General features: G+C 31.9%; 2 protein-coding genes across 2 annotated transcripts; both read right to left on the reverse strand.

The window, feature by feature from the left end:
• Nucleotides 1-401: 401 nt before the first annotated feature.
• DEFB114 (defensin beta 114) lies at nucleotides 402-8411 on the reverse strand. Its single transcript, XM_036247985.1, has 2 exons — nucleotides 8354-8411; nucleotides 402-544 (listed from the first exon to the last, which is right to left on the reverse strand). Exons 1-2 carry the CDS (start codon nucleotides 8409-8411, stop codon nucleotides 402-404), a joined length of 201 nt encoding a protein of 66 aa, XP_036103878.1.
• An 8304-nt stretch (nucleotides 8412-16715) lies between these two features.
• On the reverse strand, nucleotides 16716-17802 carry DEFB113 (defensin beta 113). Its single transcript, XM_036248709.1, has 2 exons — nucleotides 17745-17802; nucleotides 16716-16957 (listed from the first exon to the last, which is right to left on the reverse strand). The coding sequence occupies exons 1-2, from the start codon at nucleotides 17800-17802 to the stop codon at nucleotides 16716-16718; spliced, it is 300 nt and encodes a 99-aa protein (XP_036104602.1).
• Nucleotides 17803-18186: the final 384 nt, after the last annotated feature.

The raw sequence follows: 18186 nt of genomic DNA on the forward strand, positions 1-18186 counted from the left end.
TAGGTGTCCTGTCACTTAACATCACTAACATGACGATGATGTCTAGATCATTGATAAGCCTATGGGTATTAATATGCATTCCTCAAATTTGTAATGAGATCATGGTTAAGTTGAAAAAATGTTCACTTGGTTAAGTTGAGTTGAACCGTAACAGATCAAAAGTGGTCCTAAATTGAAGCAAACACGGTATCCATAGTATGCCTCTACAGAAACCTCCAGCTTAGAGAAGGGAAGAAGGGTGTACTCCATTTCATTGAATACATAATTAGTGCCTACAAAGAAAGCAACATTGGTCTATGTGTTTATTTATTACAGAGGTTCTAATTATGTTACAAGATCTCTCTGCATTGGTGAACGCGTTACTTCTTTGGTCAGAGGTCCATTTTTCTTTCCAAGATTAATCATTTTTCAAACGCCCTTTCAATGCAGCAAATTTTACTTGGTGAGAAACATATATCAATTTGTTTTTCCTGTTTTAAACAGCGTTTCCTACAGTGACCATAAGATTTTGAGCACTTATCAGGATCCACCAAGGTACATGTGGCTATAGTAAAAAAAGAATAACTGAAATTACTGATCTCTTATTTCAGAACATATTATTTCTGATTTAAAAAGTTACTGTGTGTACATAGTAACAAATCTGGACAATATAAAAATATAAGATGGCACTTAAAATATTTCATATCTCCATAAAATTAGACTATGTTTTAATTAATATATAATTAAATGTTGCCATATACTACTTTACTTAAAAAAGATTTAAAATTTTTTAGAGCTTCAAAATACTCCCTTGAAATTACAAGAGGCAATTTATTCAATCTTTCAACTAGATCATATTTAAAATGTTAAGATTTAACTTATATGCATGTATATATGAACAATGGTCATGGACAGCAAAAGTGGGGACAGGGTGGGGAGGGAGGAGAAGGAGGGAATCAGTGGGGAAAAAAGAGAAACATCTGTAACAAAAATAAATTAATTAATTAAAAAAAATAAAATGTTAAGATTTTAGGGTTATGATAAATTGGCATTGCATGTTTTAATATTTACATGATACACACTTGGGATAGCTATAAAAGAGATAGAGTGCAGAGTTTTTCACTTATACACTGCCACCAACAAATTTTGCCCTAAAATAAATTGGTATTCATTGCAACTTTATTTTTTTATGCCTTTGGTTATTTGTTTTGAACAGTTTTTCATTTTTTCCTCTATTTAATTGTTCATATAATGTGCTTATTATCTTATTGGTATAAGTTTTTATTGTTCATGAATTCATAGTAGCTCTTTTATATTTTTTCATTTTTTGAGGATTTCATTTTTTACTGTAGTTTTAGCTTTACAAAAATTTTGAGAGGAAAATACGGAGATTTGCCATATATCTCCTGCATCCACACATGAATAGCTTTCCCTATTGTCAACATTATTCACAGAATAGTATTTTTTTTTTTTTTTTTTTTTTTTTACCAAGGATGAACCAAAGTCATAATTATCCAAAGTCCATAGTTTACATTAGGGTACATTCTATGGGTTTGGGCAAATGTATAATAATATATACATATTATACAGAATATTTTTACTGTGCTAACAATCTTCTGGGCTTTACCTATTAATCTCTCCCCCAAACCCTCTGGCAATCATTGACATTTTTTTTTCTTTTCATCTTCACTTAAGGATATTTTTTCCATTGATTTTTTTTCTTTTTTTAGAGAGAGTAAGAGGGAGAGGAGGAGGGGTGGGGGAGTAGAGAGAGAAACATTGAAGTGAGAGAGATTACATCAACTGGTTGCCTCCTGCATGTGTCCCAATCAGGGCTGGGGATAGAACCTGCAACCCAGGTACATGTCGTTGACTGGGAATCAAGCCCATGATTCTTTGTTCCAAAGGCCAATGTTCTAACCACTGAGAAATTCCAGCCAGGGCTCACTGATTTTTTAAAAATAAATATGTTTTTATTTGATATTTTAGAGAGAGAGGGAGAGAGAGATAGAAACGTCAATGTGAGAGAGAAACATTGATCGGCTGCCTCCTGCAAGCCCCCTACTGGGGATCAAGCCTGCAACCCTGGTGTGTGCCCTCATGGGGAATCGAACCTAGACTTCTCAGTCCATGGGATGATGCTCAATCTGCTGAGCCACCCCTGCTAGGCTCATTGAATTTGTTTTTATTATCTTCATAGTTTTGCCTTCTCTAGAATGTCATATAGTTGGAATCACAATACATAATATTTTCAGACTGAATTTTTTAACTTAGTTATATGAATATTAGGTTTTCACATGTCTTTTTATGGCTTCATTACTCATTTGTTTTTTTGGCACTAAATAATGTTCTATTGTCTAGATGTACCACAGTTTATTTATTCATTCAACTACTGAAGGACATCTTGGATGCTTCCAAGTTTTGGAAATTATGAATAAAGCTTTTATAAACATCAATGTGTATGTTGTTGCTTGATCATATAGTAACAGTATGCTTTGTTTTGAAACTGCCAAACTGTATTCCAAACTGGCTGTACCATTTTGTAATTCTGCTAGCAATGCATGACAGTTACTCTTGCCCCATAGTCTCCCTAGAACTTGGTGTCAGTATTCTGGATTTTGGCCATTCTTATAGGTTTGTTACGGTATCTTGTTTTAATTTGTGTTTTTCTGATGACATATATGTGGAGTATCCTTCCATATGCTATTTTCCATTTGCATAACTTGTGTTTGAGGTATCTTTTAAGAATTTTAGTCCATTTTTAAGTAGGTTTTTTATTATTGTTGTGTTTTGAGAATTTTTTTTTTATATATTCTGGATAATGGTCTTTTATCATGTGTCTATTGCAACTATTTCTCCCAGTTTGAGATTGTCATTTCATTATCTTGTCATTGTCCTTTGTAGAGCAGAAGTTTTTAATTTTATGAAGTCCAACTTATCAATTATTTCATTCATGAATTATTTTTTGGTATCGTATCTAGAAAGTCATTGCCATACCCAAGGACATCTAAGTTTCTCCTGTTATCTTCTAGAGTTTTAGAAGTTTTCACTTTATATTTAGGCCTATGATTGATTTTGACTCTTTTTTTTTTTTTTTTGGTAAAGTATATAATGTCTGTGTCTAGATTTTTTTGCATATTGATTTCTGCTTCTTTCAACTTCCCTTGTTGATAAGATTGCTTTTGTTCCATTGTATTCACTTTGCTCTTTTGTTAGAGATCAGTTGACTATATTTATGAGTGTCTATTTCTGAGTTCTCTAACCTGTTCCATTGATCTATTTGTCTATTGTTTTATCAACACCATACTGTCTTGATTACTGTAGCTTTATAAAAAGTTTAGAAGTCAGGTGATATCAGTACCTTGTTCTTTTTCATAGGGAGTTTGCTATTCTGTGTCTTTTGCCTCTCCATATAAACTGCAGAGTAAGTTTGTCAATATCCACAAGAGAAATTACTACCATTTTTAGAGATTGCATTGAATCTATGTGTCTAAGTTGGGAACATCTGGTAGAGCAAACAAAATTTTAAAATATTTTTTAAAGTCTTTGTATGATGTAGATTGATAGTTCTTTGAAAAATGGTGACAATAGTATCTACAAAGAGTTACTGTGAGACATAATGAGTTAATATGTTAAAATGTTTACAACAGTGTCTGGAATAAAATAGTTTCTCAGAGGTTAAGAAATGGTGAATAAAGACTATAATTGAAATTAAATCTGTACTGAGTACAACTTTAAACAATGCAGTGGCCTTTATGCTCAACTTCACTACCTATTAGGAATATGCAAATCAAAACTGTAATAGGATACCACTCTACACCTGTTAGAATGGCTATATCAATAAGATAAGGAATAACAAGTGTTGGAGAGCTTGTGGAGAAAAGGAACCATCATTCACTGCTGGTGGGAATGTAAACTGGTATAGCCACTATGGAACAAAGTGTGGAGGTTCCTCAAAACATTTAGAATAGAGTTACCATATGACCCAGCAACCCCTCTTCTGGGTGTCTGAAAAATTTGAAAACATTTATTCTCAAAGATCTGTTGTGCACTGCAGCATTAGTCATGGTGGCCAAGGCATGGAAAAAACAGAAGTGAACTTTGCTAGTTTATTTAATAAAGAAGATGTGGTACAATGGATGATACTCAGCTATAAGAAAAGATGAAATACTGACATTGGCAACTACCTGGATGAATCTTGAGAATAACATGCTAAGTGAAATAAGTCAGAAAGAAAAAAGTTAAGAATCATATGATTTGATTCATAGGTGGGATATAAAACTGAAAGCAGCAATTGAACAAACAAGAAAAACACAAACTCATAGACACACACATTAGCGTGGTGGTTACCAGAGGAAAGAGGGGTTGGGGAGCAATAAATGGTAAAGGGGTTCAAATGTATGGTGATGAAAGATTTGACTTTGGGTAGTGGGCACACAATGCAATATACAGATGCTATATAATCTGAACCCAGGGTAGAATTGTACGCTTACAACCTATAGTCTTATTAACCAATATCACCCCAATAAATTTATTTAAAAAACTGGAAAAATATATAGGACATAGAAAAAAAAAAACATTGAGGGAAAGATAAATACACAAGAATAAAAAAAAAAAGATAGATAATTAAATACCACGATACAGAAATATATTGGGTCCATTGTGTGAATAGATTATTGCTAATTGTCAAGGTATGATATTATGGAAGAGTTATATGAAAATATAAACCTTAAAAAATGAGTGAGAGTTACTCAAATGAACCATAAGCATGTAAAAAGAACATGAACCAGGCAGAAAATATAGTATGAGTTTCACCCTTAAGTAGAAAGAGAACATGATATGTTTGGGTTCAAAAATAATAATAATAAAAATAGTGTTCATTCATTAAAAATCTGTCAAGTATTGTTTTAAACATTTTGCATACATATCTCATTTAACTATCATACAACTTTGAGGTAGATGTTGATCAGATAAAAACATGAGGCTTTGCCCTGGCCAGTTTGGCTCAGCGGTTAGAGCGTCAGCCCATGGACCAGAGAGGCCCCAGTTTGGTTCTCACTAAGTGCACGTACCTCGGTTGCTGTTTGTTCCTTGCCCCAGTTGGAGTCATGTGGGTGGCAACTACTCGATGCATTTCTCTCGCATCAATGTTTCTCTCTATCTCTTCCTCTCTCCCTCATGCACTATATCTCAACATAAATGCAGGAATGTCCTCAGGTGAGGATAAAAAACAAACAAAAAAACATGAGGCTTTAATTGCCCAAAGAATTTGCCCAAGTTTGCAAAACTAATACATGCCGAACCCAGGATTTAATTTTAAATTGTTCCAAGTCCAGAATCCATACTTTAAATATTTCATCCATGGCCTCAACATTGCAAAAGTTGAGCACTGACATATGAAAAGCACTCAGTAGATGTGTGGATATTGCCTCAAATTAGACACTGCTTATGGTAGATTTGACTGTGACTAAGAGCCTTAATTATTTTGTTACCACAGAGGAATATGAAGATGTAAAAAATAGAAGTTGAGTGTTTTGAGAATGACAATTTATAAGGTATAATTCTATTAAAATGATTGTGTACATATACCCAGAATTATTAGCAATAAATTCTTAATATTGTACTCTATATATGCTTGATAAATGGTTTTTCAAGTTGCAACCTGAATGTAGGAACAATTTTACTTTGGGAATTAAATGAAATAATTCCATTTCCTCTATTTGGAATTATTTGTCAATTTTCTTGACTTGAATATATCTTAAAGTTGGATGATAACTGAGAATTTAATGTCACATTTAGTTTCCCATCTCTTATCCACCTCTTATTCTTATCTTAGAATCAAATCTGTTTTGTTTTCTATTCCTGAAGTGCTGTGAGTTTGGCAAAGGTTATACTTGCCTCTTATGCCATGGCTGGTAACTGGATTTCTGCTATTGAAGAGACTTCCTATCAATTAATAGTACCAACATGTAAAGGTCATAAAAGGTTATAGATCATTCTAAAATATTAATATTTGTGTTTTATTTGTTTCTTAGCTAACTCAAGCATATATAGTTTATAAATTGAGAAGGCTATAATTTTTTAAGCCAGATCAATAAAATACAGAAAAAATTAAAATTACTTTGTAAATTGCTTAAATACAAATTAATTAATGCAAAATAATCAGTGTTGTCAAGAGAAGCATGTAGATTGAAGGCTTTTCATTGCTTCTTTTGTGATAGATATGTGCTACTCTATGAACTCCTTCAAAGCCACTGATTCTGCTACTTGTATTACCCTTTCTTGTTTACTTTATTATTATTATTATTATTATTATTATTATTATTATTATTATTTTGGTCTATCAAAGGCCAAATACAAAGCATTCTATCCATTCAAATAGGTATTATAACTTAGTATCTGGTTGAATGGTTAAAAGATAAAGGAAGCTTGTACTCATATTTATAGTGTCTTCAAAGCCTTATTTAAGTTTTCTACAACACTGAGAATATAGTTTGATGGTACAGACCTGATACACCTCAAGAGCAGCTCTCTTCCCATGTGACCTTGCTGCCTTTAAACAAATCTATTCTGCCTTTTCTTTAACCTCTGTGCCTTCTGTAGGAAGCATGATGAAGTACAAGAACAAATATGATCTGAAAAGCTTGGGTTTGTATTCAACGTATCACACATAGTCATATAGGTGTGACCTTGAAAAAGTAACCCTTTGAGGTCATGTTTCTCTTCTATAAGAAAAAACAATAGCAGTCACTTCGTACTATTATCTAGTTGGTCAGATTAGATATCTACATGAATAATTACAAAATAATGTTCGGCACATACAGGACTCTCATACTTACTCCTTGTCTTTCTTTCCTTCCCCTTCCAAGTTCTGAATACAAGTGATTTATTCCCGATTTTAAAGTTCTTCATCAGAAAATTTGGGGCATTTTTCCAAACCTCCCCAATTGCCATAATTCCACATTTTTTTAAAAACTATTTAAAGCATACTTATATAAACCTAAATCAAACAAATCCATTGATTTATCTGTTTTTGTTTTTTTTTAAACTAGTTTGTAAGCCTGCCCAAAGGATTACTTCCCTTTATTTCTCTGTTTTCTCAGTGTCTAGCATTTTGGACAGGAGATCACTAGGCACTCTGTGTCAGAGGGTTATTCATTGACAGACTGGCACCATGGGCCCCAACACCTTCTCTAATCATATTTGAGAGCCTCACTCAGGCCCCTTTCATAATTAATAATAACAGCAACAAACTGTAATAACAATAATAGAATCTAAGTTGATACTCATTTTCAGTTTGTAGGGTTGCTATCTAATACATTGTTTCAATAAATCTTAACTGCAGTTTGAAGCGCCTATAGTTAACAAGCACAACATTTTATATTAGATTTTTGTTTTTAAAATTGTGGTTGGTATTGATTCTGCTTATAATCTCTCTCTCTCTCTCTCTCTCTCTCTCTCTCTCTCTCTCTCTCCTCCCTCCTTCCCTCCCTCCCTCTCTCTCTTTCTCTGTCTCTCTTTTGTTAAGGATATTGACAAATCACTTAAATTCTCTGCATGGCAAATTTCACAAGCTATCAAGTATGGAGCTAGTAGTAAAATCTAGATCTTCTAAGTTTGAACTCAGTTATATTTCTAATAATGGTGTACTTCTTGAATTTTCAATTCTAGGGCCAAATTAGAACACCTTTAGATATACATTTACTTCTCCATTGTTAATAAATTTGGATTGCTTCAGAAACTATACCTATTAAGAATATCATAATCATATAATTGCCACAAAGGGTTAATGACAGTATATTTTTTGAAATCTATTTATTTATCTTTTTTTATAAAACCACTGCTATATTCCTGCATGCATTAACTAATTCAACAAGTTTTTTTTTAGGTATTTATTATTTACCTGTTCTTTAATTTCTGCTGTACCTCATTGTCCAGCATATTCTGAGACTTATATCCTAAATCATCTTGTAGAGTCTATTATTGACATTCCAAAAGATATGTACTGTTATTCTCAGTCCATTCATCTTCCCTGGGGCAAATTTCTTATGAAAGCTTCACTTCTGAAACTTATAGATAAATTTAATAAATTATGATGTTCTTAATAATTTTAATATCTAAAAGAAATCAAGCCCCCCAAAAGATAAGAGATCATCTTTTTTATTTCTGCATATTAATTTTTAAAATGAGGTAATTAAAGTACATTAGTATAACTCTATTCCAAATGAGGAAATCAAGATTCAACATAATCAAGAGATGTTTTTAAAAGAAATGGTTGTGTTAAGAACCTACATTTTCTAACTCATAACCTAGTATTTCTATTTTTAGCTAGAAGTTGTTTGCTAAATGGGAACACACCAATAACATCTTTTACCTGGTAGAATGAAGGTCACGTAACACAGGAAATGGAGGAGGTAATAAAAGATCTTCATTCTATAGAAAGAAGCTGCTGAAGGATCTGGCAACAAAATCTAGAGACTAGAGCACTTTCCAAAAAGCCAAGAGACATTTGCTATTTATAGTGTTCTAGTGAAAGAAAGACACTCTTTATCCGGAAATGTGTGTGTGTGTGTGTGTGTGTGTGTGTGTGTGTGTGTACTTATCTCTGCTCCACTGACTAGAATAGTGGGCAGAATTACCTAAATTGAAAGCACTTGAAATGATCTGATCTTTAGGGAGGAATCTCTATGTAGAAATAGCTATAAATATGACATCTTTCTACCAATGATGATCAATTAAACATCAACACCAAGGGGCATGCATGAAATGGATTTAAGAGAATAGTTATTTATTATTTAAATGTAAAACAACTGAACATTATTGCATCAGTTAAACTTATGATTACTTTTCAAAATACATTCTAGTCACTAAACTGGTGTGTAAATTTATCAAGATGTCCACATATCCAAAGTTCTTACTTATTTATGTAGCCAGTTATCCTTTTTCTTTTTCCAAATTACTCATTGACCCAAGTCTAGATACTAAGCCTTAACTTTGCCACTAACTTTTATTAATTTTTCAGATGCATCTTGAATATTTATGGAGCTCTGCTTTTTTTTTTTTCGGGAAAAGCCCAATTAATCTTCATTAATTTTAATTTTTATCCCAGTCACATATGCACACAATAAGTATTGGGGAAAAAAACAACAAAACACCTTGTCATGAATAAAAATAATTTCTCTATATTCAAATTTTCTGGTTACCATTAACATAAGAATTAGAATTTAGCTTATATATATTTTTTGCTTGGCAACCACAGAGTACACCTTTTGGTTTCCAATATTAAAAATGCAGATTTAGATCACTTATACTCTCTCTTGTGCTCCCTTAAATATTTGTTAGTTACATTGTTTTTGAAAATTTCTATATTATCCTCAAACTTTTAAATGCTTCTCTATTTAAAAGGAAGATCTTATCCCCTTTGCAATTCCCTGCAAAATTCTTCCCACTTTTCACATCTTAGTCAGTTGTTGTTATATATATGCTTCACCTTGCCTAGGATAATATTTTCACTCTCTGTATAACCAGAATTGAGACACTCTTGCTTCACTTATAAAGACTGTCATACAACAAGCAGCACAAGTTACATTGCCTTCTCTATGTGTCTAATATTACAACATTGTGCTAATCAAAGACAAATGTTCTTGGTTACATTAAATGGACTATTACTATTTTATTATTAATATTAATTTTTACTCCTCTTTTTTTTCCTCAAATATTTTTAGTCTTTTAGTTTTAATTGTTTTATATTTTTATTATGACACTTTTGAAAATTATTGGTTTTTTTCCTGTACTTTTCTTACACGGGCAAAAATATAAACAATCATCCCTTATTCTTTAGTTTCTCTCAGTATCATAGGCTATTCCAGCTCCTCATTCATTCTAAGATTTTGTGAACCGGCCCTCCTGTACTCAACCTACTCTTACTTAGATCTCAGGTTTTCTTTTTCTTCTTTTTTCTTCATCTCAGAAAAGATTTTTATAAATTGTAATTTTCTTGCTGGAAAATATTTTCATCACACCCTTGTATTTGATTGTTTGGATACATTTAAAGTTATTACTCCACTGACTTCTAGGATCCTGATGAGAAACTTAATTCTAGGCAAGCTCTATTTAAATGGTTTGATATTTTTCTCTCTAGACATTTTTAGGATGTTCTCTTTATATTTTGTATCCAGAATTTTAGGATTAATACATTTCCTGGTGTGAATTTCTTTTTTATAAGTTATGTCTGGTATTGGCAAGCTTGTATCTTTCTTCAAATCGGGAATTTTTTTTTTTTTTTTTTTTTTATATACTGTTTTCTCTGATCAAGTCTTTTCTTATATGTTTGTATATTTGCTTTCTCTCTTTTGGGATTTCTTTTAGACAAATGTGTAATGTTCCTCTGCAGTTTTATCTTTACTCTCATATTTTACATCTATGTTGTTATTTTATAATTTTAAATATATCTTTCTTCTATTTTATTTTAGGAAACATATTTTATTTTATTCTATTTTAGGAAACATATTTAGAACATAAATGCCGTTATCAACTCTTTGATTTTTTTTTTTCCATAGAGCAGTATTCTTGTTTTATAGTTGTAAGAGCTTCTTGAATCCCTCTACAAATATATTTAAGAGAGTTTTGTTCATTTGTATCAAATTCTGTTTTCCTGAAACTGTTTTCCTTGGCTCTCAAGTTCTGTTTGTTGTTGTAATGTTGGTTATTCATGTTGATGGTTTTTTACTGTTGCAAAATCATAGGTTTTAGAATAAACATAGGTTTTACAATAAATCCCCCTTGGTGGGATTTATTTTGCTGTTGTACAAATCTTTTTTCTGAGAAAACCTCTCTTCAAGGGCAAGGTTTTTGTGAATAGAGGTTGAATGAGGTTCTTAATGTGATCAGGTGTTAGGACTCTTAATGTCTTGAAGAAGAAACCTTGCTTTTGTTTCTGAGACAAAAGTTCCTTTACTAGAAATCGTAGCTCACTTCACATAATTTGTTCACTTGGGCTGTAGTTTCACTTAAACAAAAATAAAAACTATGATGGAAGAATTGTATATGTCTTGTTCTACAGTGAGTCTCCAATGCGTAGAAATATTTGTATTACAGAGGAAGAACTCCAAAACTAAACATATAATCCAAATGAATTTTTTTAGCATCTTTGCAAAAAAAAAAAAAAAAAATTGACTGCATATATTAGAGTTTGCTTGTGGACTTTGCGTTGTGTATCTCTCTCCTTTATGTCAATATGAACATCTCTCAATTATTGTAAAACCTAAAACCAAGTGGTGTAAGCTTTACAATGTAGTTCTAAATTCTTCAACTTACTGTGGCTATTTTAGGTCTTGTGATTTTCCATATAATTAAAAAAATAAGATTGCCTATATCTATTTTAAAATCCAGATGGAATTTTGTTGAATCTATAGAACAGTTTGATGAGATTTGACATTTTGACCTTTCCAATATATGAACAAGGTGTATCACTCTACTATTTAGCTATTCTTTAATTTCTCTCAGCAATGCAATTTTCAGAGGGAGGGAGTATATATATTTTTATATCTCTGCCTTTAATTTTGTTATATTTTGGATGCTTTCATATATAATACTTTAAAATTTAATTTCCAAGTATTTATTACTAGTTTACAGAAATATAATTGATGTTTTATATTGGTCACATACCAACAACCTTGCAAAATTCAATTAGTAGTTGTATTATCTTAATTTTTAGATTCCTTAGTTTCACTATATAGTCAATCATGTTGCCTTCCAATGTTGTCTTTTAAAATTATTTTTAAATTTATAAATTACAGTTGACATTCAACATTATATTAGTTTCAGGTGCACAGCATTGTGGTTAGAAATTTATGTAACGTATAAAGTGATCCCCACAATAAGTTTAGTACCTCCCAACATCATGTGTAATTATTACAATAGTATTACTATATTCCTTATGCTGCACTTCACATCTTATGACTATTTTGTAACTGCCAATTTGTACTTCTTAGTCCCTTCACCTTTTTTCCCCAGCTCCCACCCCCTCCCACCTGGCAACCATCAGTTTGTTCTGTTTCTATGAGTTTGTCTCTATTTTGTTTGCTAATTTATTTTGTTTTTTAATATTTCACACACAAGTGGGATCATATGCTATTTGTCCTTTTCTGTCTGACTTATTTTACTCATATGACTTGGAAAATGTCTCTCATTACATTGTACAGAAGCATTAATGTATAATGTGTATACATTTATTATTAAACATTTAGAAGAATTCAACAGTTTGGCTATTAGTACCTGGTATTTTCTATGTGGGAAGATTTGTATACATACATTATTTTGAAACATAGATATAAAATTATTCAAGTTGTAAATTATTTTCTTGAGTGAATCTTGGTAGTTTACATCATTTGTGGAATTTATTCTTTTTATAACAGTTAACCAAAGTACTGATAAAGTGTTGTTTATTACATTGTCTTACTGTTCTTATAAAATCTGTTGCATCTATAGCGATTTCTCCTATTCCATTCCTGATATTGATCACCTGTGCTTTCTCTCATTTTTTTGACCAATCTATTTTGAGATTTCTGAAGAAGATATTTTTAAAGGAACAGTTTTGTTTTTTACTGATCGTTTTTTATATTTAATTAATTGCTGATCTTATTTTCTTCTTTCTGCTAAGAAAAAAACAAAAGTTTCATTGAAGTATGTATTTTATAAAATTATGTTTAATTTGAACTTTTGTTTCTAAATTCTTAAAATGGAAGCTTAAATCATTGCTTTGAGACATTTCATATATTTTAATATAACCATTTAAAAATAGTTTTGATCTGTAACCCAAGAGCCCTTATCTGTGTGCATGTCACGATGTCTCTGTCTCTCCCTTTCACCGCCTATGTTGTGGGAAGCAAGATGCTGTATTGTGAGGGTCCCAAATGATATAAATAGAATTTGTGACCTTCTGTATTTGACAACTTGTAAAGAAGTGAAGCCCTAAATTCAAAAGATTTTAAGAATGAAGCCTGCCAGAAACCACACAAGGGAGCTGAGAAGCAGAGCCTTCAGCCTCAGCTGAGTATTGGGATGTCTCAAGTTCAGGTCACCTGCTCCAGCGCAAGCTCATCAGAGACCTTGAGACAGGAGCACCAAGATAAGCTGTTTCTGGAATTCTTCTCATATGATTTATAAAATAATAAATATTTCAAGTTGTTACTTACTGGGGTAATTTGTTATGCAGGAATAGATAACTCATACACTATTCTGACAGTCTCTACCTCTTAATCGCTATGTTCATAATAGTTACATTTAATGGAATTACAATGTGGTTGTATTTAAACCTGCCATCTTATTAATTTTCTATTTGGTTTTCCTGCCTTTGTTCCCATTTCCTTTCCTTTCTATCTGTGTATTTTTTTTATGACTACATTTATCTACCCCATTGACTGTATATCTTTTTTGTCCTAGTTCTTGGGTTTATAATACATGTCTTAATTTACACATATAGTGTAGAAAACTTATAATCCCATACTTCTATTTCCTCGTCCCTGTGATCTAGGTAATTATTCTCATTTGTTTCTTTCTGCAGTGCTATAAACTGCAAGATATATTATTACTCTTGTTAAAGGCAGTAAATTATCTTTCATAGATATTAAAAACTAAGGGAAAGGATATTTACATTTAGTCACACATTTACAAATTACAGCCCAATTTATTCCTTTGGTAAATCCAGTTTTTTATCTTGTATACTTTTTCTTCTACTGAAGAAATTTTGTATATTTCTTAAAGAAAGCACTGTTGGAAGTACTTTTTTTTTTAAGTTTTCTTTTCTTGAAAATATCTTTATTTCACTTTTACTTTTGAAACAATTTTTTTTTTTCACTGAACAGAATTGTAGGTTGACAATTATTTTCAGTATGTAAACATGTGGATGCATTGTTGTCTTACATAATTTCTGACAGGAAGTTTGCCTGTATTCTTTTTTAAAATAACAACATTATTGAGATATAATCATGTACCATACCACTAACCTACTTAATGTGTACAATTCAATGGTGTTTAATAAGTTCACAGAGTTATGTAAGTATCACCACAATCAATTTTAGAATATTTTCACTATCCCTAAAGAAACCCTGTACACCTGTAGCTATCACCCCCTGAGCTCACCTCCACTAAGCCCTAGACAACCGTGAACATACTTCCTATATCTACAGATTTACGAGTCTTAATATTTTACACAAATGGAATAATATAATATGTGAAATTTGTGACTGGTTACTTTCACTTATTATAATACTTTCAAGGTTTATCAATTTGTAGCATGAATCAATACATCTTTACATGTTATTGCCCAATAATATTCCATTGTCTGGTTGTGCCACATAATTTTTATCAACCTATCAGTTTTTGGACATTTGTGTTGTTTTCACCTTTTAGCTGTTACAAACAATGCTGCTATAAACATTTGTGTACAAATATTTGCCTTGACATGTTTTTATTTCTCTTGCACATATGCTAAGTGTGGGATTGCAGAGTCAAATGAAAACTCCATTCTTAACTTTTCAGGTACCTTCAGGCTACTGACTATTTGCTCCAATTTGCATTCCTACTAGCAGTGTATAAAAGTTCCAATTTCTTCTTACTCTCCTTATCATGTGTTAATATAATTTGTTTTAAGTATAGCCCTCTTAGTGGGTGGGAAGTGGTAACTCATTGTGATACTGATCTGTATCTGATTCCTGGCTATTGGGGCTAAACATCTTTCCATGTGCTTCTTGATCATTGGCATATATTCCTTGGAGAAATATATATCAGATCCCTTTGTACATTTTATAATTGGGTTATGTGTTTCTTTATTATTATTAAGATGTATATATTCATTATGTGTTTACAGCTACTATGATTGGGAGGCTGCTGGTTTTCAAGGCTATTGCAGAGCTGGGGAGAGTTGGACAGTAATAGAGTAGTTAAAATGCCATAAAGCTAGCTGCTTTCACTGAAATTCAATGGGTTTTTTTTGTTTGTTTGTTTGTTTTTTTCTTGAATAAATACGCCTTGGATTTTTGCAAGTCTATGGTTAATTTGCAGAGATCTTAAAAATTACATGTCAGTCATTCTTGCCAGTTTTTTTGTTGCTTTTATGAAGGGGCAGATTTTTGGAGTTCTTTACCTTTATCATTGTAGAAGTCCTGCTTATGATTCATGGTTTTTAAAAATTTTTGTAATTGGAAATTATGCATACTTCTGGTTAATATTGCCATGTAGCACACTACCCTGAAACTTAATGGCTTAAAACAAAACCTGTTTTAAGATTCTCATTGGTTCTGTGTGTCAAATATTAACATGAATAATAGTGGAAATGTATTAGCTCTTTTTTTTCTGTGTCTGGGCCCTCATTTTGAAAGACATAAAAATTAAGAATGCATTCTCATTGTCTAGCTGCTGCTTCTGGCCTTCCTTTGTACAGTCTAATTTTTTTTAACATCCTTTAAATGTTATTTCTTAGGATTTTAGACCTTTTCTTCTCCCCCTTTCAATCTGTAGTCTTCCCTTGGGTGATGTTATCTTATCACTTCAATTAATGGCTCCTCAAATCTATATTTGAAGCAGATATTTTCTTTCATGAGCTTCATTCATATATACAGCAGGGAAGTCTAAACTTAACATGTCATAAACGTTTCTTTCAAATCTGCATTGTTTGTAATATTTCTTAATAAATGATTGCATTGTTCAGCAATTTTTCCAAGTAAGAAAACTAAACTGGAAATTATCCTTTTCTCTTACACTCCCCAATGTGCTAAACTTTTTTATTTCCTCTAAATCAGAATTTGGACCTAAGTTTTTATATTATCCAGATTTTTGTTATAGGTATAGGTATATATATCTATATATATACATATATATGTATATATACACACACACACTCAGTAGAGACTTTAAATGCTGAACATCAAGCATTTACTGAAGGAAAGCTTGTAATTCATAAGAAAGTTTATCTTAACATTAATCTAATATTATAATAAAATAAATGTGAAAACCTGGAAACACAATGAGTTCATTGAGGACAAAGACAGGATGGAAGCATTAAATACTGAATGATAAGATAAAGGAATTAAATAAAATTTTTAAGGACCAGGAGAGAAGACCCTTGGATTGACTGCTTATGTTCAGAATTGATTACGATGAAGAGTTCTGGATAGTAACATTAGGAATGACTTTTCTTTTTCTTTTCAAAGATGTTGGTATTCTTCCTAATTTTCTTCTTATTTTATCATAAGAAAAAAAACACACCTTTAAATGTCTTTTACTTACTTTTATTCACAGTTTACCCTTTGTTTCGTTTTGTTTGATTCTCCTTTATCACCTCAGCAACACTGTCCTATTATGTGATTAGGATGTATATGACTTTGTGTCCAAGACTCAAGCACATTGTTGTTAAAAATATGGAAAGGTAGCATAAACCATAATTGATGGTTGATACCTAAAAGATCACATGAAAGTAGGTAGGCTACTGCACAGGGCAAATAAACAGCTAGAGATGAAAGGAAGTATTAAGGATAGAGGGTGTTTGTCATATGAGTGGAGGAAAACTGCCAATATAATGAAGAAGCAATTTATTACTCTTCTTTCTTCCAGTTGTACTAACCCAACGTTGAAGTCAGAGCCACCGGGCCGCAGTTGTATAAACCAGAATGCTGAAGAACATCCATGGGAAACCAGATTTAAAGAAAGTAGAAAGTTCTCTTTTATTAATAATATTGTTACAACGTAGTGTTGTGGAGCGTAGTAGAATTAGGAATTACATTTGTATTAGCTGTGAAAGTGCTGTGGTTAGTGTTTGGCTTTATATATTCCCGTACAACACAGCACGGCTCATTATTGCAGTAATTATATATGTATTCCCAGGTGTTGCATGAAGTCTTGCAAGCACCACGAACAAGGTAACACTCTGCTTTTCTTAGTATAACTTCTCTTGTTTTTCCTCTTGTTTGCCTCTGTGAAACTGAGAAAAAGTAGCCACAATCATAAATCCAAGTTTAATCCACTTGCATAGAGAAATGGATAGACAAACAGATGATAGATAGATAGATGATAGATAGATAGATAGATAGATAGATAGATAGATAGATAGATAGATAGATAGATGATAGATACGTAAATAAAGTTGTTTAAAGTATAGGGTTAAACCATTTTGTTTCTGAAATCATGCCCAGGCAACTGTATTAAAAAGTTGTGATTTTATCCCCCGTAAATTGGTATAAGTACTTATTTACCCAACAATATTTCCTTTACCACTAGCATTTGTGTGTGTGTAAATATAATATCTTTAAATATCTAATCTGTGCATGCTACCTCAAGAGAAAAAGATGTGGAAAATTAGTCTACATGTTCTATGTTCTAAATAGCTATCTACCTCCAAAACCCCTCTAAGTTATTATAAATGACTGGGCTCGTTAGTTATAGAAAGCTTACTTTTGACAGCAGCTACAATCATTATCAGTTCATCATATTACATTTAAAAAGAGAAGGCAGTAGAAAGGACGTAAAGAGTCATAGTCTCATCAAATAAAACAGCGATTTTAATTATACATATCGGGACACCCCCCCCCCATTATCTTATCAACTATCAGTTGCACTCATTTCTTCTTCCATGCAAAATAGAGTAAATTGTTTTAGGAAATCATTTACAGTTTCCTAACAATCATTTATTTGTTTTATTTTTCCACAGTAGAGCATTTATAAAAACAAAGTTTTGCCATTCCCTCTTTTGCCATATTAAGAAGTATTACCTGATGGACCACAAGACGCAGTGAAGACGAAGGTCAGGAGAACACAAAGTATCTTCATTGCTGACAGACTTACTATAGTGAACTTGAGGCAGAGCTCAAAATATCTGAGAGTTGTGCTATTCTTTGGTAAAAGAAAGATGAAATCTTGTTTTTATAGGCTTCTCAGGGTAATTACTCTTCTGATTAATGCCACCTTTCAAGACTGAGAACATACTCAAGTAACTATTGTGAAATAGCAACAAGCAGTTTAGAGGAATTAGTTCTGTTATGATCTCAGTAAGCCAAATGTGAGCTCATTTTCAATTATACAAGCAAAGAGTGGGATTAAATTCTTTCTAAATTCTTTAAAAGCACATAATCAGCATCATCAACATTTTTGACCACATGCTTTTTCAAGCGTATATTATGTACCAGGCAGTGTCCTGAGCACTTTATATAGATT

Source organism: Molossus molossus, unplaced genomic scaffold, assembly GCF_014108415.1.
Source record: "Molossus molossus isolate mMolMol1 unplaced genomic scaffold, mMolMol1.p scaffold_m16_p_8, whole genome shotgun sequence".
NCBI lineage: Eukaryota > Metazoa > Chordata > Mammalia > Chiroptera > Molossidae > Molossus > Molossus molossus.